General features: G+C 40.9%; 1 protein-coding gene and 1 pseudogene across 3 annotated transcripts in view; one reads left to right on the plus strand and one right to left on the minus strand.

Annotated features, from left to right (window-relative positions):
* The window catches only part of EPB41L4A (erythrocyte membrane protein band 4.1 like 4A), a 320,637-nt gene that overhangs the window by 5,989 nt on the left and 289,574 nt on the right, over window positions 1–25,074 (minus strand). For all 3 annotated transcript variants that reach the window (XM_066382001.1, XM_066382000.1, XM_066381999.1), the window contains 5 exons: window positions 23,323–23,442; window positions 3,846–3,893; window positions 3,076–3,144; window positions 1,541–1,651; window positions 58–139 (listed from right to left, as the gene is read on the minus strand). In XM_066382001.1, coding sequence (XP_066238098.1) covers window positions 58–139; window positions 1,541–1,651; window positions 3,076–3,144; window positions 3,846–3,893; window positions 23,323–23,442 — 430 coding nt within the window. The remainder of the gene's footprint in view (window positions 1–57; window positions 140–1,540; window positions 1,652–3,075; window positions 3,145–3,845; window positions 3,894–23,322; window positions 23,443–25,074) is intronic.
* Window positions 16,167–16,983, plus strand: LOC136403339 (POU domain, class 5, transcription factor 1-like; annotated as a pseudogene).

Here is a 25,074-nt window from a genome sequence, read left to right on the forward strand (position 1 = left end):
CTTCCTTCTCCTCCCACATTTTGTACGTTTCCTTCTTAAAACTTCATCATCACAAACCTGATGAACCGTGGAGCCGCCAGAACCCTGAGCATCCGAAGACCGGGTCACGGGAAGTGGAGGCACAAGGTCCGTCTTGGAACTGCAGAGAGTGAGTTTTAGAATTAATCTCTGAGAATCACAATTTGAGTTAAAAGAGGGTTCCTGCCCAGAATGCAAGTTTTATGTGTCACTGTGTTCCTTACAGTGCTCAGCATGGTGCTTCACACAAAGAGGTGATGAATAAATGTTTCTGAATGAAGCTGGACAGGTTAAGTAATCTGCCCCAACTCAAAGGAAATAAATAGAAGAACCATGAATAAAACATAGGTATGGTTCCTATGTGCTTTTTTCACTGTCACTGTGACATGTTGTATAAATGGTTTTTTGACTTGTTTCTAAAGAAACATTTATTAGTCGTTTGTACTTTTTTATAACGCTATGGTATTATAGATAGCCATTATCAACATTTTACAAACAAAAGAAAGTCTGGCCTATACCTCTTCCACGGGGCCAGCCTATCTCCCAATTTATTAATGTTTATCAAAGTTTTGAGCCTTAATTCAGAGTTTTTTGGTTAACATTCATACCCAGCAATACAAAGTACATGAATGTCTAGGATTATAGCACTTTTAAAAATGGATGCATAATTATCTTGATAACATATTCATTTAAAATATAGCACCTATGCTATCAAGTGAAATAATGGTCACTTTCCTCACAAGAAATAAAGTGACAGAAAAAATAAACAAAAGAAGGAAACAAAAAATGCCATCAGCTCAAAAACAAAAAATCTCTTATGCCAACCCCTCTCAAGTATGGCTGCATCATTCACAACAGAATAGCTTATGCGCCTGACCAATGGTGGAACAGAGGACAGAGTGTCAACTTGGGACACTGGAGTCCCAGGTTCAAAATCCTGAGGTTGCTAGCTTGAGTGCAGGCTCATCTGGCTTGAAAGCAGGCTCACCAACATCAGTATGATCCCAAGGTCGCTGGCTTGAGCAAGAGGTCACTGACTTCGCTTGAACTCCCAGGTCAAGGCACATATGAGAAGCAGTCAGTGAACAACTAAAGTGAAGCAACTACAAGTTGATGTTTCTCATCTCATTCCTCCCTCTCTCTCCCTCCTTTTATCTCCCCTCCTATCTTTCTATCTCTCTCAAAATATATATATAAAAATATATATATATATATTAAAGAGCAGCTTATGCATTTTTTCCCTTTCTTCTTAAAGCTCTGGTGCGTAGCGTGGAAGTTACATAATTCAGTCTAAGTGTGGTCTAGGTCTGTACTATCCGATGTGGTAGCCCCTTGCCAGCCATACACCTTACATTTATTAACATTAATAATATTCAACGTCTAGCTTCTCAGTCACACTAGCCACATTTCACATATTTAATAGCCCCAGATGTAAAACATTTCTATCACCACGAGAAGCTCTATCGCACTGCGCTGCTCTGGAGCCGCGAAGGCGACGAGGCGCGGAGGCCCGACTGCTTACTTCACTTCCGACAGCACAGACCGCTCTCCATCCGAACACTGGGACCTCCGATACTGGCGGTAACTTCGCGGGGAGTGAGAGTGTCTGATGCGGATCGGGTCACCTTGAGTCCTGAACCAACAACCAGAAAACGTGGAGACAAACACACAAGTCAGAACAGGATACTTCCTTAACATGGATTCCACAAAAGAGTAATGACTTTAATAGTTAAAAAAAAAAAAAAAAAATCGACCCCTTTGGATTCGGAAATCCTAAGTGACTTAAATTTCACAGGTTAACAACAGAAAACAGCTCCCTCAACTTTACATGGAAATGAAACTTTCATAGTATTTGTACGTACATGTGTAAGTGTATATTATTTTTAACCACTAAATTGTAATGAGATTATCTCCTACAGTTGAATTCTCTCCAACAGTGTGGAAGAAAAACAACCTACAAAGCAGACAGAATGGCAAAATAAAACCCTACAATGCAACAAAAGTTGGTCATTGTGTAGCTACCCACTAGCGTGTCATTAAGAATGCAATCATTGGCTTAAAGATGAGGGAGGAGGTTGGGGGTGGAGGTGGGAAGGTGTGTACCAACCTGCAGTTTGACTAGAGCGGGAAGGAAGCAGGAGTTACAGAAGGGACATAACGCCCTGAAGCAGGCTCCTGCCTTCCCTTAACCCTCCCAGCAAGGCAGACAGCTGAGCGGCACTGAAGCAGGCTCCTGCCTTCCCTTAACCGTCCCAGCAAGGCAGACAGCTGAGCGGCACTGAAGCAGGCTCCTGCTTTCCCTTAACCACCCCAGCAAGGCAGACAGCTGAGCGGCACTGAAGCAGGCTCCTGCCTTCCCTTAACCACCCCAGCAAGGCAGACAGCTGAGCGGCACTGAAGCAGGCTCCTGCCTTCCCTTAACCACCCCAGCAAGGCAGACAGCTGAGCGGCACTGAAGCAGGCTCCTGCCTTCCCTTAACCCTCCCAGCAAGGCAGACAGCTGAGCGGCACTGAAGCAGGCTCCTGCCTTCCCTTAACCACCCCAGCAAGGCAGACAGCTGAGCGGCACTGAAGCAGGCTCCTGCTTTCCCTTAACCACCCCAGCAAGGCAGACAGCTGAGCGGCGGGCGCCGCGCCCTACACTGGGCACCGCACCCTACACTGGGCACGTTCAGTGTGCTCGTGCTGTGGCAGGGATTGGGTAGGCCTGACATGACAGGGTTTTATGGTCAACATAATTCTCTTGGTGTTAAATAATGAATAAAAAAACCCACTTTATTACCAATCAAGGACTACCTCAATTTTTTTTTTTTATATTTTAAACACATTGATCATCAAAAGTCCCCCTGTACCTCATAGAAATAGGAGATAATAGTGATTGTAGGACAGAAGGAGAATGATTAGTCTTAATACAGCCTTTATTTCTCTTCCCCTACAGTTCTTTTTCATTTTAGTTAAAATGTAAAGACAAATTTAAGCACTGCATGGAGAGTAAGAATGGATTACTCACTTCTAGGAATAAAACTTCTGCGAAAAGATTTTCAAAGACATACTCACTCTATTTTAGTGTATGGGATCTCTTTTAACTGTTCTTCTGACAATCCAGACGGATCTACGAGCTCCTTCCTAGAGGGGAGCGAGCAAGAAAATTAAAGTGTGATGCTGGTATAAACACCAGTGTACCTTTCACAACTTGTCCCAAAACACAGTATCGGCACACCTACTAGAAATATAAGCCAGGGACAAAGACTTAAACACTAGAATGCACTTGAGGGAAAAGGAGCAGCTAACCTTTCTGCAGCCCTCCCACCTGTCTCCAATCTATCTATATTCAATGTGCAGGGCTCTCCAGCCACTCCTAATTTCCCTACAAAATTCTGCTTCTCTCCCCCTCGGCACTTCTCTCCCCTTCAGTGTCTTTTTCTTTTCTCTTCTGAATCAGTTTTCCTTGGTAGGTATCTGTAAAACACTGGGCTGTCTGAGGCCCAATTATAGACAAGGCTAAGAGGGCCTCAGGAGGAGAGATGTCAGGGCTGCTGGCACGGTCCGGCGCCACCACGGCGAGCTCCACGCTCCACATAACGATGGCAGCGAAGACTGTGTGACAGGCTGCAGCCCTAGGCTGCCTCTCACTGTCAGTGGTCTTCCCTGTCAATGCCGCAAAGGTACATGGGTTTCAAAACAAGAGCAACCGGGGAATACACCTAAAACTAGTGTGTACGTCAAGTGTCATTGAAAAAATATTTAAAGTGATTTAAAGAGAAAAAAATTAGTTTAAAATAAAAAAATAAATAAAACAATGAGGGGGGAGAAAAATGAATACTCACTGAATATGCTTCCATAACTCTTCTTTTGCTTGGATATCTGGGCTTCTCCTACAAATCGAGAAAACACCACTCATCTCTGCAAACTTGCTTCATCTAAGTCTCACAGCTAACTTCAGCAGAGCTACAACATTAATCGTGTTCAGACTGCAAAGTTCTTATTTGCCAGCTGAGACCAAAAGGAAAAAGCCTAGACAGGGAGAGCTAACGTGGATGCGTAGCAGAAAGACACCAGGATAACTGATCTGCTAGCACCACTGAAGAAAATCATATTAAAAGCAGTCATAACCAGGGCTTCATCTGCTGACAGAGCTTGGAACTGCAGGGACAAAGCCACACACCCTCCAGTGGTCAAGTGACAGTGAGGAATAATTTGAGGCTGCTGTTTCTGGTCCTGCTAGCTATATCTAACTAAAGGCAAAGAAGAACTTATCCTGATTGGAAATATGAAAGAGTCCCAACATGATGTGGGATTACCTAGAAGAAACAGTCTACGGCCATACCACCCTGAACGCGCCCGATCTCGTCTGATCTCGGAAGCTAAGCAGGGTCGGGCCTGGTTAGTACTTGGATAGGAGACCTAGAAGAAACAGCAACCACAGGGAGAGAATATGGTGGGACTGCCCACACCGGCAGACTGCGTGCCACTGACCCAGCTCTCACGTTCTATCTGGTGATGTGTCTCCGGGCCACAGCATGGGCCCACAAGTGCTGTCACACTCCATATGCCCCTTCCCATCCCTAGGTATAAACCCACAAATCCCTTCTGCAAGAATGAGTTGAGTACAGAGTAGTTATACCACTACTTTTAACCTAGAATGAGAAACTCAAAGTCAGTATTCATGTGTTCACACTCCCCATGATAGCAATGAATACTAGAAATCTATTATCACTGCAACTGTTGCCATAGAATGTCTTTGTCATAGTGAGAAAATGATAAGCTTTCACCAGTCCTTTCAAGAGAACTGAGATCTAATAATGGGCCCAAGGAAGCACCCAAACCCTAACAATTAAAAGGCTTGGAGGTAAACAAAGTCACTGATATATGCTGCCCTGTGGAATTCTATATTCATAATCTATATCAGCATTTTGGGGCTCAATATAACTTTCAACATATTATATTATCATTGCTTTCATTTTTCACAGTTAATAAGAGCACCACAAGGCTTTCTGGTAGGGCTTTCTGAGCCCAAAGAATACAATAAGCTACTTTTGAGTGTTAAATTGACAAAGTAGTTTTTACCTGTGTACAAAAAACATAATAATCTCTCTGTACAGACCAGACCATTCAGTCAATTAAAAAGGAGTCAAAACACGGAAGATAAGGGGGCAGGGATGAAGCCTTGGTCTCGGACATTAATACATGATATTGTTAATAGATTCTGTTATAAGAATAAAATTGTATATTTAAAAATATCTAAAGAAATACTTCCTTGGAAGGATTTCCTGTACGGAATCCACCTTTCCTACATGAGGCTGGCCCGATTCACTAGACAATGTGAACCCATTCAATGATACTGCCAGAGAAGGTGCACATATCAGAACACCACTAACAGTGGATCTTTCTGAGTATTGGAATTGCAGGAATTTTATTGTCTTATTTATATTTCTCTGATTTAAAAAAAACTATTTTTAGCCAAGAGAATTTCTTATCTTAATTATCAGAAAAGGAAAAAACATAGGGTATTTTCATGTTCAAACAAAACAAAAAAAAAACAACAACTACTGCCTGACCTGTGGTGGCGCAGTGGATAAAGTGTCGACCTGGAATGCTGAGATCGCCGGTTCAAAACCCTGGGCTTGCCTGGTCAAGGCACATATGGGGGTTGAAGCTTCCTGCTCCTCCCTTCTCTCTCTCTCTCTCTCTCCTCTCCTAAAATGAATAAAGTCTTTAAAAAATTTTTTTAAAAAAACAACTACTGGTCCTGGCTGGTTTGCTCAGTGGTAGAGCATCAGCCTGGTGTGTGGATGGCCCAGGTTTGATTCCTAGTCAGGGCACACAGGAGAAGCGCCCATCTGCTTCTCCACCCTTACTCCTCTCCTCTCTCTCTATCTCTCTGTTTCCCTCCAGCAGCCAAGGCTCCACCAGAGCAGGGTGGCCCAGGTGCTGAGGATGGCTTCATGGCTTCTGCCTCATGTGCTAAAATGGCTCCAGTTGCAACAGAGCAATGCCCCAGATGGGCACAGTATCACCCCCTGGTGGGCCTGCTGGGTGGATCCCAGTTGGGCACATGCAGGAGCCTCTCTCTCAGCCTCCCCGCTTCTCATTTAGAAAAAGTGTACACACACACACACACAAACAAACACACACACACACACACACACACACTACTATTGCTGTAATTCCACAGGAAATGCCTTTCATTCCCATCTCAGAAGAACTTGCTGAAATGTTATCTTAACCTGAATGAGCATATCAGTCCTTCCAGCCATAAAAATTGGTCCCAAAATATTCAGGAATTTAGTCTATATGTTTATTAAGTTCTATAGCACAGTAGCAGTCATATATGTATTTAACTGTGTTCTGAAATGGCCAGCAATTTCAATTAGCTTTAAGGAAGGGAAAAGTTCCAAAGCTAAAAAAAAGGTAATTTCCTCTGATTGCTAGACCACCTGTGATTTAATAAATGTAAATATATGCTAATGAGGAATGTATTATTTTTATGCTTACATCTGCAAACATTTAATCAATAATTCAGGATAAATTCATAGCAGCAGTTCATCAGCATTTTGTACATTTAGAAAGCTGTGAAATTTTGTCATTTTTCATAATTAAAAGGCCCTTAATTATGCAGATGTTTTACTTGAAGTCTCCAAATATGTTCTAAATAGAACCCTGAGTTGTCCACGGACATATATAAAAAGTATACACACAGTCCCATATTAGTCCAGTATTCTTCAAAAGCATCCCTCGTCCATACCTTATAGCAATTGCCCAGTTTAAATTATTCATTTTCTAGATAAATGGGTATGATGAGACATCATTCAAAAATCATTTTCCTCCTAAAGCCCTTAGACCAGCAGTTCTCAACCTGTGGGTCGCGACCCCGGCGGGGGTCGAATGACCAAAACACAGGGGTCGCGCCTAAAGCCATCAGAAATACATATTTTATTTAAAAATGTATTGTATAATAAATATGTATTTTCGATGGCTTTAGGCGACCCCTGTGTTTTTGTTGTTCAACCCCGGCCAGGGTTGCAACCCACAGGTTGAGAACTGCTGCCTTAAATAATAACACTTCATAAATCTACAAAAGCTTTCAACCCCATCACTGCATAGTCTTCCAAAAACTCCAATTATATTATCCTGAAAATATTATAGTATGTATATAATATTCTATATTTTGTATACTAAACTAAAATGAATAAATATGGCAGCATTTGACTTATAATTGTGATCTAACTACAGACCACTGCTTTAAAAAAAAAGCTCAGAGTTGAAATTAGGTTACTAAAAAGACTATACATTCACAAAACATCTTTATTTAAATAATTCAAAGTGCTGAATAAATATCTCCTCAGTTCCTCATCACATTCCTAAGTGGTGAGAACAGACACGATCAGGAGATGTCCCAGTCTTCCCCTCCTTGTCTCTCCCCCGCTCAGAAGCAAAGAACAAACAGGAAGTCACAGAACCAAGAGCCCAGCCCCTGAAGATTGCTCAGGGCTCACTTCCAGGGGTTTCGTGTTAAATCTTTATCTAAGGCACCTGACTTCTGTTTTGTGCTTAAACTGGGACCATTGCTTTGCCCCAACAACCTCATCTTCCACATTATCAATCTTTTTTTCCAATAAAAAGAAAATTAAGACATTACTGCCACCAGAGGGAGCCTGAGCCTGCTCACACACACCAGTTGAACCAAGAACTATTGTTTTAGTCAATGCCTCTTGGAAATATCCCAATAGTAAATGTTCACCCAAGTAAAAAGTAGTTTTGTCAAAGTTTTCCAGTGATAAGCAAACATGAGTGTCATGTCAATGCAGCTAAGAAATATACTAGATAGAACTATGCTCTTCTACTGGGGTAAGGTCCAACCATATTTCAGCTCCGTGAGTTTTAGGAGAGAAAAATTTATATTTTATACTACTGTATGTCTCTGGTATTTAATAATAAATATGATTTTCTAGCTTTTCATTTGGGATTTAAAATAAACAATGAATAAATCATGTATGAATGACGTATCATAACATTCTAAACCCTCAGTGAATACCTCCACCTAGGCAATTCGTAGACACTGCAGTAGGAACTCAAGAAGACAATGGTCCCCCCATCCATGCAGGATATGTCCCAAGACCCCAGTGGATGCCTAAAACCATGCATAGCCAAACCCTATAGCTTGTGCTTTTCCCATTCATACATATGTATGATAGTTTAATTTACAAATTTGGCACAGTAAGACATTAACAACAACAACTAATAATAAATAGAACAATTATAACAATATAGTATAATAGAAGTTATGTGAATGTAGCATCTCCCTCTTACTCACCTTTTCATGAAAAGGAAACACTTTACGGCTCCCCTTTGGCATTCCGAATTGCCAGCATCACTACTCTTGTGCTCTGGGGCCATTATTCAGTAAAATAAGGGTTACTTATACACAAGTAACAGTTTGACCGTCACTGTGGTACTGTGACGGTCAAACTGACAACCCTGAAGGCTGCTCAGTGACTCTCGGGCGGGGAGCACACACAATGTGGAGCTTCACAACCTGGCAGGACAGAGAGGGACGGCGGGAGATTGTGTCACGTGGCTCAGAACAGTGTACAATGTACAAGTTATAAACTGCTTATTTCTGGAATTATCTGCTTAATCTTCTTGGACTGCAGTTGACCATGGGTAACAAACTACAGAAAGCAGAACCCACTTTATGGGATAAGGGGGACCCACTATATGGGAATAATTGAGAGATAAGTAGTTTACTGTGTACCTGGAATGCCAAATATATATAAACCTGAAGAACAATTTTAATTACTTTCTTCAGATACTGCTCTACTCATGTTTCCATGTTGTTAAAAAGTTGTCGTGGTTCCTTAATTCTTATAGAAACAAATTTTAATTTTTATGTGAGTGGTCCTCACTCTACTCTCTTCACTTCTCACCTTCCTCCTCATCTCAATGGGGAAAATAAATACCTTCTATATTTCTACAGCTTAACCAAAACCTGGAGAACTTACTAATTATAGTAAATGCAACTGTATTTATAATGTCACCAGTACTTGACATGTATGATCTGACTCAAAGTTCAGCAAAATCCCATGAGTATGGCATTATCTGGGCTGTAGAGATGCCACTGTCAGTTTGTGGAGACCAGGTGACAAGCTAACACTGGGACGAGGAACGTAGACAGAGGTCTGACAACAGCAGCCAGCAGGTATTTTCTTAATTGTCAACAAACCTCAGGTTTTTAATACAGCTCAAAGAAAAGACAAAGTCTGCTTTGTCCTACATAAAGAAACCCAGCCCGCTGCAGAGTTTTAACACTTTGATCTATGTAGTTGCCTACTTGAAATTTCCATTTGATTGTTGGTTTTTCAAACCTAATGAAACAAAAATCTTGACACTGCCTCCTCTCACATCGCTGGCCTATCTCACCCATTCTTAGTAAAACATCTGGCTACCCATTCCATCCATGAGCCACAAAGCTAAATTATCCGTGTCGCTCTCACACTATGAAATCATCAGTTCTTCACCCAAGATGTGTATTCATCCCCTTCACTTCCACCATCACATCTCCACTTATTTAAACCATCTCTCATATTTGGACCACTGCAAAAGTTTCTAATTACTCTTCCTGCTTCTTTTCCTTCCCAATCTGCTTTTTTTACCAAGCAGCCAGAGCAACTTGAATGAAATAGATTTTTTTTACCAGCTTTTAAATAGTTGTTTGTTTTTAAACTGCAATTTGGCCATCCATGTCAGCTATATAGCTAAGCAATCAAGTTCAGTTAAAAGCCATCCCAGCCTGTCCAGGCAGTAGCCCAGTGGATAGAGCGTCAGCCTCGGACCCTGAGAACCCAGGTCGAAACCCCGAGGTTACTGGCTTGAGTGTGGACTCATCCAGCTTGAGCATGAGCTCACCACTTTGAGTGTGGGGTCGCCAGCTTAAGCATGGGATCATAGACATGACCCCATGGTCACTGGCTTGAGCCCAAGGTCACTGACTTCAGCAAGAGATTAATGGCTCAGCTGGGTCCCCCCGGGTCAAGGCACTTATGAGAAAATAATCAGTGAACAACAAAGGTGCCGCAACTATGAATTGATGCTTCTCAACTTTTTACCTTCCTATTTGTCTGTCCTTACCTCTCTCTCTCTCTCACTAAAAATAAAAAAGTCATCTCAAACATTTGCTAAATCTCCTTATTGTTTCCTTTAAAACTAAATTCCAGAGTTGTACACATCAAACTCTTAAAGAAGTTCTCCTAAAACTGCATTGTCTAAGATAATCCTCTATCGGACCTGATATTTTTATTATGTATATAAGATTAAAAAGAAAGTTTAAATAAGATTTTAAATTTAAAGTACCATTAGAGGCCCTGGCCAGTTGGCTCAGCGGTAGAGCGTCGGCCTGGCATGCGGGGGACCCGGGTTCGATTCCCAGCCAGGGCACATAGGAGAAGCGCCCATTTGCTTCTCCACCCCCACCCCCTCCTTCCTCTCTGTCTCTCTCTTCCCCTCCCTCAGCCAAGGCTCCATTGGAGCAAAGATGGCCCGGGCGCTGGGGATGGCTCCTTGGCCTCTGCCCCAGGCGCTAGAGTGGCTCTGGTTGTGGCGGAGCGACGCCCCGGAGGGGCAGAGCATCGCCCCCTGGTGGGCAGAGCGTCGCCCCTGGTGGGCGTGCCGGGTGGATCCCAGTCGGGTGCATGCGTGAGTCTGTCTGACTGTCTCTACCCGTTTCCAGCTTCAGAAAAATACAAAAAAAAAAAAATACCATTAGATTCTTTTCTTATTTCAGTTGATCTGATAGAAGAAATACCCTATTTAAAAATATTTCTCTACCTGAAAAGAGTATTTCTGAACTTCAGGCCACAATGGAGTAACTCTTATTATCATCGGAGCCTTCCCATCCTCAAGAACTATGAAATAAAACAAAATATACATGGATATATCGAACAGACTGACAGCAGTCAGAAAGGAAGAGGGTGGGGGACTGGATGAAAGAGGTGAAGAGGTTAAGCAAAAAGCTATATAATACACACACACACACACACACACACACAAAACAGTGTGGTGACGGCCAGAGGGAAGGGGGTTGGACAAAGTGGAGAAATGGGGACAGAAAGAGACTGTGCTTGGGGCAGTGGGCACATGATGCAGTGTGCAGCTGATATTTTACTGACACCTGTATGATTTTGTGAGTCAATGTCACCCCAATACATTCAATTAAAAAAAAAAAGAGGCAACATCTTACAAGGCTGAGGAGGCTGAGATCAGAGTTTGAGGCTGTTGATGAGGCTGAAATTTACAGTGCAGGATAAAAAAAATGGAATCAGAAGTCTGCATGGGGTTTTCCTTAAGAGGTTGGCTGAGAATATTTACTGCACTTTATACATAAGCAGAGGCCTAACCGAGAGCAGCTGCTGAGAGACGGGAAAGCCAGGGGGAGCAGAGCGTGAAGAGGCAGGAGACAGCCCTGCTGCACTCACAAGTGAAGCATGGGAAGCACTATGTGCATTTAACTAAGATTCCAAAAGGCTTCAGGAATAAGGACTAAGCCTAAAGTAAAGGATACATCCTAGGCTAATGGCAAAATCTATAAAGTCCCACGCTATCAAAGCAAAAAAAAACAAGCATAAAAAATAAATTCAAGCCTGACCAGGTGGTGGTGCAGTGGATAGAGCATTGGACTGGGATCCCGAGGACCCAGGTTCAAGACCCCGAGGTCACCAGCTTGAGGGTGGGCTCATCTGGCTTGAGCAAAAGCTCACCAGCTTGGACCCAAGGTCACTGGCTCGAGCAAGGGGTTACTTGGTCTGCTGAAGGCCCGTGGTCAAGGCACATATGAGGAAGCAATCAATGAACAATTAAGGTGTTGCAATGTGCAACAAAAAACTAATGATTGATGCTTCTCATCTCTCTGTTCCTGTCTGTCTGTCCCTGTCTATCCCTCTCTCTGACTCTCTCTCTGTCTCTGTAAAAAAAAAAAGAAAGAAAGAAAGAAAGAAATCCTAACCTCCAATGTGATGGTATTAGGAGAGTGATTAGTGCATAAAAACAGAACCCTCATGAATGGGATTAGTGTCCTTATAAGGAAGATGCCAGCCTGACCTGTGGTGGCACAGTGGATAGAGCATAGACCTGGGATGCTGAGGTCCCAGGTTCAAAACTCTGAGGTCACCAGCTTGAGTGCTGGGTCTCTGGCTTGAGCATGTGATCATAGACATGATCCCATGGTCGCTGGCTTGAGCCCAAAGGTTGCTGGCTTGAAGCCCAACGTTGCTAGTTTGAGCCCAACATCACCGGCTTAAGCGAGGGGTAACTGGCTTGGCTGGAGACCCCAGTCAAAGCACTATGAAAAGCAATAGGTGAACAACTAATATGGTGCAGCTACAAGCTGATGGTTCTCATCTCTCCCTTCCTACCTCTCTCCCTCTCTCCTTCCCTCTCTTGCTCTAAAAAAAAGAAAAAAAAATTCAAGAGGACTCGACAGTGTTTTAGCTGCCTGCCAGAACAAAATTTGACACTCTGTAAGAAAGACAATATAATCCAAACCTACAAATATTATCATTTAAAATTTTCAACACACAAATATAATTACTGTACATGCAGACAGACAAGAAAATATAAACTGTCTAGAAAAAAATATAGACATAATAAATAGATGGGAAATCTCAGCAGAGGAACACACTGCATGACAAAAAAAAAAAAAGCCCTGAAATTCCAGAACAGAAAAGTATAACATTCACTGAGTGAGTTTAATAGCAGTTTGGACTATTCAGGGGGGAAAGGAAGTTGATGAAGTTGAAAATGGGTCAATAGAAACAATCAAAACTGATAAAAGGGAGAAAATAAAATTTAAAAACAAAGAGAACCTCATTTGCCTGTGAGACAGCAACCAATAGTCTAATGTGCACAATTAGCTGTCCAAAAGGAGAAGACAGAATAGGAAAGAGAAAAGAATAGAAAAATAATAGCCAAAAATGTCTCAAATTTGGTGAAAACATCAAATTACAAAAACAAAAAACAGGTAAATATAAAGAAAAACATAGTTAAATACCTAAAAACTAGAGCTAGAAATCATAAAAGCCATTAATGGAAATAAAAGACAAATTCCATACAGTGCATAGAAAACAAAGGCTGCCTTCTTATTGGATATAAGAAATCAAAGACAACAGAACAATCTCTTTAAAGTGTGAAAGAAACTATCAACCCAGAATTCTATAACTAGTAAAAATAAAAATCTGTTACAAATAAGGATAAAATGAAGATAATTCTGTATAATATAAAAATAAATTTGTCATATGCAGACTTGTACTATAAGAAATGCTAAAGGAAGGAAGATGTAATATCAGACCTAGAGGAAGAAATAGAGCATGCTGGTAAAAGTAAATATGTGAGTAACTGTTCATCTTCTATTGCTGCTGTAACAAAATATCACAAATTTAGTTGCTTAAAACACAAATTTATTGTCTTACACTTCTGTAGGTCAGAAATCTGACATGAGTCTCACTGGACTAAAATCGGGGTGTTGAGAGGGCTACATTACTTTCTGCAGCCTGCAGGGGTTCCCCTGTCTCTTTCAACTTTTAGAGCAGGGGTCTCAAACTCAACTCAGCATGTGGGCCACAGAGCAAGATCACAGCCATTCCGCGGGCCGCACTAGGTCTACAAAAGGCAACTGTTACGCAACACTTTTCTCACTGCAGTTGAAAACAAAAAAAAATCAGTACAACAAGCACAACCGTACATGCAGTTTACTCAGTGTCACAAAACGACCAGAAACTGTAGTTCGCATCACAACTGCTGTTAACTAAGCTAATATCTAGCTAGGATGCTAGAGAAATGAAAAATACAAGTAGGACCCTAGGCTTACTTAATTTTATCCAAAATATTTTGAACTTCGTGGATTAGTCTGCGGGCTACACAAAATTGTTCGGCGGGCCGCATGCCCGCAGGCCGCAAGTTTGAGACCCCCGTTTTAGAGGTTGCCTCCATTCCTTGGCTCATGGCCCCTTCCCACACCTTCAACAGCAGGTTAAGTTCTTCTCAAACTGAATTATTCTGACTTCCTCTTCTTTCTTTTTTTCCACTTCTAAGACCCCTTGTATTTACTGTTTCTGCTTGGATAATTCAGGATAACACCCCTTACAGAAAGTCAACTAACAATCTTAACTCCACCTGCAACTTTACCCTTTGCCATCTAATAAATCTTCACATGTTATGGAGATAAAGACATGACATATATCTAGGGAGCTATTTTCTGCCCACCACATTAACTATAATTTTTTTCCTCTTTTCTTGATTTCTTTTTTAAAACAACTACTGTTTTAGCAAAGATAATAACATTCTAATGGGGGGATACTAACATGCAAAAATAAAATATATTAAAATAGCACAAAGGACAAAGAGGGGATAAGTGAAGCTATATTTTCCCAAGGATTACAAATTTTACATAAAATGTTATACTACTCCTAAACAGATTGTGATACATTAAGAAATCATACTGTAAGCCATAGAGAAAACATTAAATAAAAAATAATTTTTAAAAGTACAGGTAAGCTGTCAATAGGAAAAGTATTATGGAGCAGCAAAAAGTATTAACACAAAATAGAGTAGGAGGAACAAACCAACAACAAAAATAAATACAATAAATAGGAAAAAAGCAAGACAGTAAACTTAAGCCTTCAAATATTATTAATAACATTAATTGCAAATATACTAATCATTCTATTTAAAATATAGAGATTGTCAGTGAGACTGGATTAAAAAATATCAAAAAATAAGACCAACTATATACTGTCTATAAGAGATGGGCATTAACTATAAAGGCATACTCAGGTTTAAAGTACAAGCATTGAAAGGATAAACTATGCAAACAGTGAACATGAGAAAGGTATAATGGGTGTGTGTGTGTGTGTGTGTGTGTGTGTGTGTGTGTGTGTGTGTGTGTGTGTAGTGGACATAGAGAAAAATACCAGAATAAAAAGGACATTTTTAAAGGGTCAATTCATAAGGAGACAAGAAAAAAGAAACCCTTCACACAAATATGTATGCTGAAAGAACTAAAGGATAAAACAGACAAATCTACAATTATTAGAAATTTCAACATCCCTCTCAATGACTGAAAAGTGGCAAAGAAATCAGAAAAGACAATGATGATCAGAACACTATGATCAGCTAATTCGATTTATTTGGCATTTATAGATGACACCCAATGACTGAAAATACTCATTCTTTTCAGGTCCACCAGATCATTCATTATTTAATACCACGTGCTAAAGTCTTAAAACAAGTCTCAATAAATTCCAAAGGATTAAAATCTTAGTTTTGTTAAACCACAATAGGATAATGTTAGAAATAAATAGGATAACCTAAAAAATCTCCAAATATTTATATATTAAACAACACCTGGCCCTGACTGGTTGGCTCGTGGTAGAGTGATGGTCTGGATTATGGAAGTCCCAGGTTTGATTCCCAGCCAAGGCACACAGGAGAAGTGCCCATCTGCTTCTCCACCCTTCTCCCTCTCTTATCTCTCTGTCTCTCTCTTCCCCTCCTGCAGCCAAGGCTCCACTGGAGCAAAGTTGACCTGGCGCTGAGGACGGCTCCATGGCCTCTGCCTCAGGCGCTAGAATGGCTCGGGTTGCAACAGAGCAACGCACCAGATGGGCAGAGCATCGCCCCCTGGTGGACATGCCAGGCAGATCCCAGCCTGGCACATGCGGGAGTCTGTCTCTCTGCCTCCCCACTTTTCACTTCAGAAAAATAAAAAAAAACACCCACTAAAAATAATCCATTGTCAAAGAAATAACGGGGGAAACTAAAAATTCTTTTGAACTGCATGACAATGAAAACAATGCTTATTACATTGTGTGAGATATCAAACAGGGCTTAAAGAGAAACAGAACTTTATGGTTATTTTTAAATAAGAAAAGAGGTTTAATTAGTGTCACCTTAAGAAGATGAAAAAAGAGCAAATAAAAAACAAAATAGAGGGAAGGAAGTAATAAATAGTGGAAATTAATGAAATAGAAAACAGAGAAAGGCAACAAAACCCAAAACTGATTCTCTGAAAAGATTAAGACAAAATGAAAAGCCCCCTTTCACCAAGCTGGGGAAGGGTGGAACACTTGGCTTCTGTTTTGCCTTCTCCCCACTGGGCAATGGGCCGGAGGGCCAGAGCCAGCTGGGTTGACCCTCAGACCATACTGAGCTTCCAACACCTTCCTCGTAAGGAATCAGAGGGGCTAGGCTTTGGTGCCGAGGTGCGGGGATTCCCTCGTGCCCGCCCCCCTGAGTTCTGGAGATGGACGACCCACTGTGGACCTCAGGCTGGAGTGTAGCTGGTGCCCCAAGGCAGCCTGGAGACCCCCAGCCTGAGGGTGAGGCTGGAGCCAGGGTGGACAGCAACTCCAAGGGTCCTCCCCCAGCCCTGCACTGCCCTGCCTGTGGTCGTGAAGCTAGACAAAGAGAAGCTGGAGCCAAACCTGGCGGAAGAGGCTAGTGAGGACAGGAGAGCCCAGCAGAAAGGCCTCAAGCAATCAGCCAAGCTCCTGAAGCAGAAGAGGACCCCCTGCACATACAAGGCTGATGCGGACCTCGCCCTAGAGGTCCTCTTTGGGAAGGTGTTCAGCCAAACGACCATCTGCCACTTAGAGGCTCTGCCTCTCAGTTCGAAGAACACGTGTGAGCTGCGGCTACCAATGCAGAAGTGGGTGCAGGAGGCTGACAACTAGAATCTACAGGAAGTACACAAAGCAGAGGCCCGTGTGTAGGGCCGGAAGAATGAATGAGAGCTGAGAACTGAGTGAGGGCAGCCAGGAGACCATGTGCCGCAGTGCCCAGGGCCCACCCCTAGCCGAGCAGCCACGCTGCCAGCAGCTCGAGCTGGAGAAGGGCGTGGTCCAAGTGTGGTTCTGCAACTGTCGCCAGAAGGGCCAACGGTCAGGCAGCGACTATTCTCCCATAAGAGGATTTTGAGGCTTCCCTACTCCCTTCTTAGGGGGACCAGTATCCTTTTCCCTGGCACCAGCCCCCATCTGTGTATCCCAGCCTCTGGCATTAAGTTCTTTCACTATGGAACTGGGAACACAAACGGTGCTGGGGAAGGGAGTTTGGGAAACTGGTTGGAGGGAAGGTGAAGGTCAATGATACTCTTCATTTTAATTCCCACATCACTTATCACTTTGACATTAAAAAAAAAAAGCCTGGGACACATGCACCAAAAAAAAAAAAAAAAAAAAGAAGAAGAAGAATAAAAAAGGGAGGGAGGGAGGGAGAAAGAAAGGAAGGAGGGAGGGAGGGAGGGAGGGAGAAAGAAAGGAAGGAGGGAGGGAGGGAGGGAGGGAAGAAAAACACAAATTATCAACATCAGGAATGAAAGATAATATCCTATCATGTTAAAAGGATACTAAACAATTATTATGAACAAAATTTTGCTAACCGGTTTAATAACTAAGATAAAATGAACAAAAATACTTTTATATTTTTTAAATTTAATTTTATTACTTCTTTTCCAAGTGAGAGGAGTGGAAATAGACTCCCACATGTACCTCAACTGAGATCCAACCGGCACCCCTATCTGGGGCTGATTCTCCGCCCATCTGAGGCCATGCTCACAACTGAGCCACTTTTAGTGTCTGAGGCTGAGGCTCCATGGAGCCATCCTCAGCGCCCAGGGTCAGTGTGCTTGAACCAATCAAGCATGGCTGTGGGAGAGGAAGAGAGAGAGGTGGGGGGGAGAGAGAGAGAGAGAGAGAGAGAGAGAGAAAAGAAAGAAAGAAAGAAAGAAAGAAAGAAAGAAAGAAAGAAAGAAAGAAAGAAAGAAAGAAAGAAAGAAAGAAAGAAAGAAAGAAAGAAAGAGGAAGGGAGGGAGGGAGGGAGGGAGGGAGGGAGGGAGGGAGGGAGGGAGGGAGGGAGGGAGGAAGGAAGGAAGGAAGGAAGGAAGGAAGGAAGGAAGGAAGGAAGGAAGGAAGGAAGGAAGGAAGGAAGAAGAGGGAGGGGAGGGAGGGCGAGGGGTGGAGAAGCAGATGGTTGATTCTCCTGTGTGCCCTGACCGGAAAGCAAACTTGGGACATCCATATGCCCAGCTGACACTCTACCACTGAGCAAACTGGCCAGGGCCCTAAAATACTTTTAAAAACACATATTACCTAAATCTATACATAACAAGTAGAAAATCTGAATAGCCCAGTATCTGTTATTAAAGAAATTAAGTTTATAAATTAAAACTTCCCACAAAGAAAATTCCAGGCAGAGGTCATTTCACTTGTGAATTGTATTTAAGGAAAAAATAGTGCTAATTTTATATTAACTCTCTCAGAGAATCGAGAGGAAAGAAACACGTCCCAAATAATTTTAAGCCACCAGTATAACAAGACACTACAAGAAAGTCACTGACCAATGTTTCTCACAAACATAGAAAACCTTAATAAAAGGATATCAAATAGAATTCAGTAATATGCAAAAAGGATAATACATCAGGACTAGAAAGAGCTTATCCCAGAAATGCAAGAATATATCTTTCAAAACTGAATCAATGTAATTCCCCATTAACTGAATAAAAAAGAAAATTCATATACAATCATCTCAACAGATGCAGAGAAAGCTTTTATAACAAAATTCAAAATTCACTCATAATAAAAATTCTTAACAAACTAGGATGAAAGGGGTCTTCCTCAGTCTCACAGCTAATTGTATACCTAATATGACATACTGAGAGCCAAGGATGTCTTTCTTACCATTTCTATTCAGCACTACAATTCAAACACTGTACTGGGGAATTTAGCCAGTACACTACTGGTAAAAATAGAAGAAGAAAAAAAAAATGGCAAAACTATAAAAAATAAAAGAAAGCTGTCTCTGCTTACAAACAATATGATTATAAATGTAAAAAGTCCTAAGACATTGCCTCCTCCCCAAAAAAAAGAAAATAAAAGAAGTAAAGCAAGCTACTAGCATGAATAAGTCCATTTAACAAGATTGCCGGGACCTGCCTGGCTGGCTCAGTGGATAGAGCATTGGCCCAGTGTATGGACTTTCCAGGTTTGATCTTCGGTCAGGCCACACATGAGAAGTGACCATCTACTTCTCTTCCCTTTCCTCTCCCCTTTCTCTTCCTCTCTCGTCCTGCAGCCAGTGGATCAATTGGTTCAATCATTGGCTCCAGGTGCTGAGGATAGCTCGATGGTCTGAGCACTGGCCCTGGATATTGAGGATGGCTTGTTGGTCTGAGCGCATACACCTCAGGCACTAAAATAGTTCCATTGGTTTGAGCCTAGCCCCAGACGGGGATTGCCAGGTGGGTCCCAGTTGGGGTGCATGCAGGAGTCTGTTGCACTATCTCCTCTCCTCTCACTTAAAAAAAGATTGCCAGATGATAAGATACAATGTCAGTATTTAAAAAGTCATTTGTGTTTCTATATACTAACGGACAATAGGAAAATAGAAATTTTAAATGTCCAATTCAATACTATTAAAACCATTAAATATATAAGATTAAATTAACAAAACAAATGTAATAACTGTATTAAAATTATGAAACATTACTGAAAGAAATTGAAGACAAATAAATGGATGGGTAAAACATTAATTTTCTCAAAATTGATCTATAGATTCAACAAAATCCTAATCTATAGTCTATAGTTTTTTGGGGGGAATGAAAACTAACAAATTGATTCAAAATTTACATAGAACTATAAAGGATCTAAAATAGCTTAAAGAACCTTGAAAAAAAGGACAAAGTTGGAAAATTTACACTGCTTGATTCTAGTCCTATTATAAAGCTACAGTAACCAAGACAGCGTGGTGGTTTAGGGATAGACAAATAGATCAATGCAACAAAAGCTGCCTGTACATAAACTGTCAAATTGATTTTCAACTAAAGCCCTGAGGCATTTCAGTGAATGATACGGAGATAACCAGATAAACACGTGGAAAAAACTTCTAAATATCTACCTCTACTTCATACATACAGAAAATTAGATGGATCACATATCTAAATTTAATAGCAAACGTATAAAGCTGCTAGAAAAAAGATATAAGATTATCTCAATGACTATGGTGTACGCAAATATTCCTTAAGGTGCAAAAAATCTTGACTAGAAATGAAAAAAATGATATAGTGGTCTTCATCAAAATTTAAAATGTATAATCATTAAAAGGGGGTAAAATAAGGCGATGGGATTAAGAAGTCCTGATTGGTAGATGCAAAATAGTTATGGAGATACAAGGTAGAGCATAGGGAATACAGTTAACAATACTGTAATAACTATATCTGGTGTCAGGTGGGCACTTGAATTATCGGAGGGAACACTTTGTATCTTATATGAATGTCTATCCATTGTACACCTGAAACTAATACAGTGTTGACTGGAAAAATAAATAAGTAAATAATCAGCTGAAACCTGAAAAAAATGAGTGCAGTAAAATAACAACAACAAAAATAAGGTTAAGAACATGAAAAAGCAAACCACAGCCAAGACAAAGTATTCATAATAATATATATATATCTATCTACAATATATTAATATAAAGAACTCGCCCTGGCCGGTTGGCTCAGCGGTAGAGCGTCGGCCTAGTGTGCGGAGGACCCGGGTTCGATTCCCGACCAGGGCACACAGGAGAAGCGCCCATTTGCTTCTCCACCCCTCCGCCGCACTTTCCTCTCTGTCTCTCTCTTCCCCTCCCGCAGCCAAGGTTCCATTGGAGCAAAGATGGCCCGGGCGCTGGGGATGGCTCTGTGGCCTCTGCCTCAGGCACTAGAGTGGTTCTGGTCGCAACATGGCGACGCCCAGGATGGGCAGAGCATCGCCCCCTGGTGGGCAGAGCGTCGCCCCATGGTGGGCGTGCCGGGTGGATCCTGGTCGGGCGCATGCGGGAGTCTGTCTGACTGTCTCTCCCTGTTTCCAGCTTCAGAAAAATGAAAAAAAAAAAAAGAACTCTAAAAACAAATAATAATAAACAGCCAACCCAATTAAAAATAGGCAAAAACTTGAATGGACACTTTAAAAATGAAGATTTACGAATAACCAACAAGCACAGGAATATGAGCTTAACCTCATTAGTCATCAGAAAATGCTAATTAAAACCACAATGTGATACCACTTCAAACCTACTAGACAAGCTAAAATTAATAAGACGGACAAAGCCAAATATTGGCAAATAGGGCTGAACTGGAACTCTCATACATTGCCAGTTGGGGTATAAATTGATACAACCTTTTGGAAGTCATTTTGATAGTTTCTTATAAAATTAAATACGCAAATATCTTCTAACTCAGCAGTTCCACTCCCAGGTATTTATCCAAGGTAAATATACGGTAACATACTCCACAGATACACTTATAAGAAATTCTACAGCAGCTTTTAATACAATAACAAAACTTGGAAACAATCTTATCAAAATTCACTGACTTATACACTTAAGATGAGAGCATTTCATTGTATGTCAATTTTATGTCAAATTACCTTTAGTTTAAAAAAAAGTTTATTCCTTAGGTTGTTAAATAAATCTCAGGTCACATCATTAAAATGATTAAATTACCAGGCTCACCTACAAACATTTGCCCTATAATACAATTGGATTATAGCAACTATAATACTCAAGAACATTGGGTTGTTTTGTTCATCAATTTTATTCATAAATAGTTTCCTTTATTTAGTATTGCCTCTAGCAACTTTTTTAGGCTTCTTAAAAATCTCTATGTAAAATTTTTCCTAATGTTATTTTTTGTTTTTCTTTTTTAATATATGAGATTTACTATTTGTATTTAATTGAATTTAGAGTGCTTTGGAAATGATTAGAAAAACAATGCTGTTTTAAGATTTAGTAAGAAGTCACCAAACCTTGTGTATCACAAGTCTCTCATAGCAGAGCTCACATGGATGGGTTTATCCATGACTAGGCTGAGACTTGACTTGGGTATCTGTGCCTTTCTATTAGACTATCTTCAGTGAGGTCATGATTCATCCCGATCTAAACATCTCTTTCTTAATGGAGTGGCAAAGAGATAATATCCAGGTCAAAGGAAGCTTTTTATTAACTTCTGCTTTAAACTGAACACTCTAATTAGGTTTCAGAACAAAAACATTATGGAGTAATGAATAAATCTATAAGGATGTACAGCAGGTCCTCAGAAACATCCTTTCCTTGTAACGTTGATGAGGTGCTATAAGAACTTAACTCTTCATATCAATTAGCCTGGGATTAAACCGGCTTGTTATATGTCATTTTGCTTAAAGTCACAGAACCTATCGACGATGTTAAGTGAAAACCTAGTATATACTGCTTAGTATACTTCCAAATTTCCTATTACAAAAGAAACAGACATCATTCCTTCTGAGCACTACAGATTAAAAACAAACTTCTAATTACAAAGTAAGCATCTAAGACTGAGAGGCATCCCTTGGAGTCACGCAGCATCTGGCTATAAAGCCTTCAGAGTCCTTCCCTGGCCTCTGTAGACCTGAGCTGAAACTCTTCTGCCTGGCTCCCTCAGAGTTCTCACTGAAACTACACAGTCTGTCTCCAAATCCACTCACCAGAACCCTCCCACAGCCCTGTCTGGGACACTGATCCCTCCGTCCACTAGTAAGCAACAGCTAACTTCCCAGGACCACAAAGGGATGGGGAGTTAGCCCCCGCTCGCTTTAAAAAGGTCATGCTTTGGGAAATGACGTGGGGGTGGAGAGTCTAAATCTGGACAATGCACACATTAAAAAAAAAACAAACTCAAATAAACTTTATCAGCTCAAAAGAAAATTAATTTGGGGGACTGACAATCTCATCATTATGGGGTAATTGTGCTCACACATGGCATTGCCTAGCAACAGAAAGAGCAGGCAAATCCCAACATCGGGGTGTAATGAATCACTCACTGACGACTGCTCACAAATGGTAATTTCATGGGAAGATATTCACATCTCCTTCAACCTGGAACAAGACTTAAGAGAATTCTGCAGACTCCAGTAGAGAGAAGCAGCAGGTATTTCACCAACTGACAGGCTCCAGAACAAAGGATACTCTTCTTACTTATTCAATTGAATGTATATTTTTGTTTAAAAACAAAATAAAATTTTGATAAGCCTTGTTTTTTGATGACATTTTGGTTGGACTGTCCTCCAACTTCAACAGCTTCGGATATAGTTAATGAGTGTCACAAATATAAGAAGGTAACTTTGACAAATAAATAACAGGATCATAACAGGTTGAACTAAACCACTTTAGAAGGCTTCAAAGAGACAGCCTGATTTGTCCTAGGATCCACTGCTATGTCAAGTTTAGTGTGTTTGAATCAAGGTATAAAAAGAGTCCACGTACGAGCGAGATCTGTGTCTGGATCGCCTGTTGTTGGGGTCTGCCTGGTTTTTTTCCTTTTGTCTCCTTAATACAGCTTCCCACTGCGGTGCTGAATCAACCATATCATTCTCCTGCCGTATTCTGAAAAGAAAGACCATTCATCTAAAGTCAACATCCACACGTGATCGATGCTTTGTTTCTTGACGCATCTTAAACTGGCTTTTAAATGATATTAAGAAATTATCAAATAAGTTATTTAAAAGTTATTAAGAAGTGAAAAGTTATTTAAGAAGCAATTTCATTATCATCACTCAAAGCTAAGAATGTGTTAAATGGATTAATACATTCAATAAGTAAATCCAGACATACTTATGGGTATATTATAATATTTAAACATAAATATGTTTATATATATTAGTTATTTTCAAACTTCTGCTTAAAAATTTTCTAGAAAACTATGTGTCAAACAAAAACTCACTTAAAACATATTTATAGTTTTTAAAAAAATATATTTTTCCTTTTCAATTATGGTTGACATTCAGCTGAATAGGCACAGAGCATTCTGGCTAAGTCGGCTCACAGCTGAAGGGAGAATGAAGGGTGAACACTCAAGGTGGTCAGGGGCCAAGCAGGCTTTGTAAATGAGGAGCCAGGAAATACAGTGCAAAATCCAGAGTGTAAGGTCAGTGGATAATGCAGAATGGTCACGTGAGGAACTCAGACCCACGAACTTTGGCTAGGACCGCCCACAGCCAAGCACACCAAAAGAGGCTTCACAGGAACCCTTTGGAAAACAGCGACCATCTGCCAGCCAGTGAGATTTCACCACGTCATATTAGCTCGACCACCCTAGAGGGACCCCTTTAAATATCTCCCACTCGGTTTAATCCTTGCGACTTCCCTGGCCTCCATCTTTCCTCAGGGCCAGGGAACCTCGCTGAGCGGGATGCGTGCTCTGTACTCAATAAAGCCTTTTGTTATTCCATACTTTGTGGCTCTGAGCCCCGTTCCTTCCTTCTGTGGGGAAAAATACCTTACACAGAGTAGGAGGGAACTCGGGAGCAAAGGCACCTGCCAAGTCAGATCACAGGACAATGTTACCAAATCTTATTTTTTAAAAGATGATTCACAAATCTGAATGTTTAAAGCGAACTTCCAATATTAAGTAATGGCAACCAATCACTGTATGTTATGGCACCGCATGGACCTAATGAAACCCATCCATGGTCCACACTGAAGAAGTTTTGGACCTCCGCTATATAATGTTTATAGTAACAAGGATAAGGTCTTGTAAGAGGAAGCGGAAGCAAGTACTTAATTAAAGCATGTGCTTCATTAATGTGTAAATACTGACTGAGATGCACTGCAACTACGCTGTGAAGCCATGAGTATTCCCTACAAAAATTAAACACCTGTTATTTGAATATTTAACTTTTAATTTATGTAAATCTTTTAGGAAATGGCTCTAGCGTGTTCATTTCACATGCTGAGACTCCCAGGGTGTGGGAAAGAAACTCTGAAATGCAAGGTGATCACCCCAGCACTGTGACTGTATGAGCATAAATGCTTCAAAACAAATAAAAACAACAGATAGGTTTGGAGTAATTTTTCTCTCTGAACAGATGTCTCTGGTTGCCCTGTGACAGCACTAAGTATAGACTGTGGTGTGGATATATAGATTTGCTGGTAAATGCAAATCAGTACATGGGTGGCAAATATTCACTTCACGTATAACTTAGAGACAATGTAAGGCAAATTCAAGTAAAAAAAAAA

Source organism: Saccopteryx leptura, chromosome 4 (genome assembly GCF_036850995.1).
Source record: "Saccopteryx leptura isolate mSacLep1 chromosome 4, mSacLep1_pri_phased_curated, whole genome shotgun sequence".
In the NCBI taxonomy this organism is placed as follows: domain Eukaryota; kingdom Metazoa; phylum Chordata; class Mammalia; order Chiroptera; family Emballonuridae; genus Saccopteryx; species Saccopteryx leptura.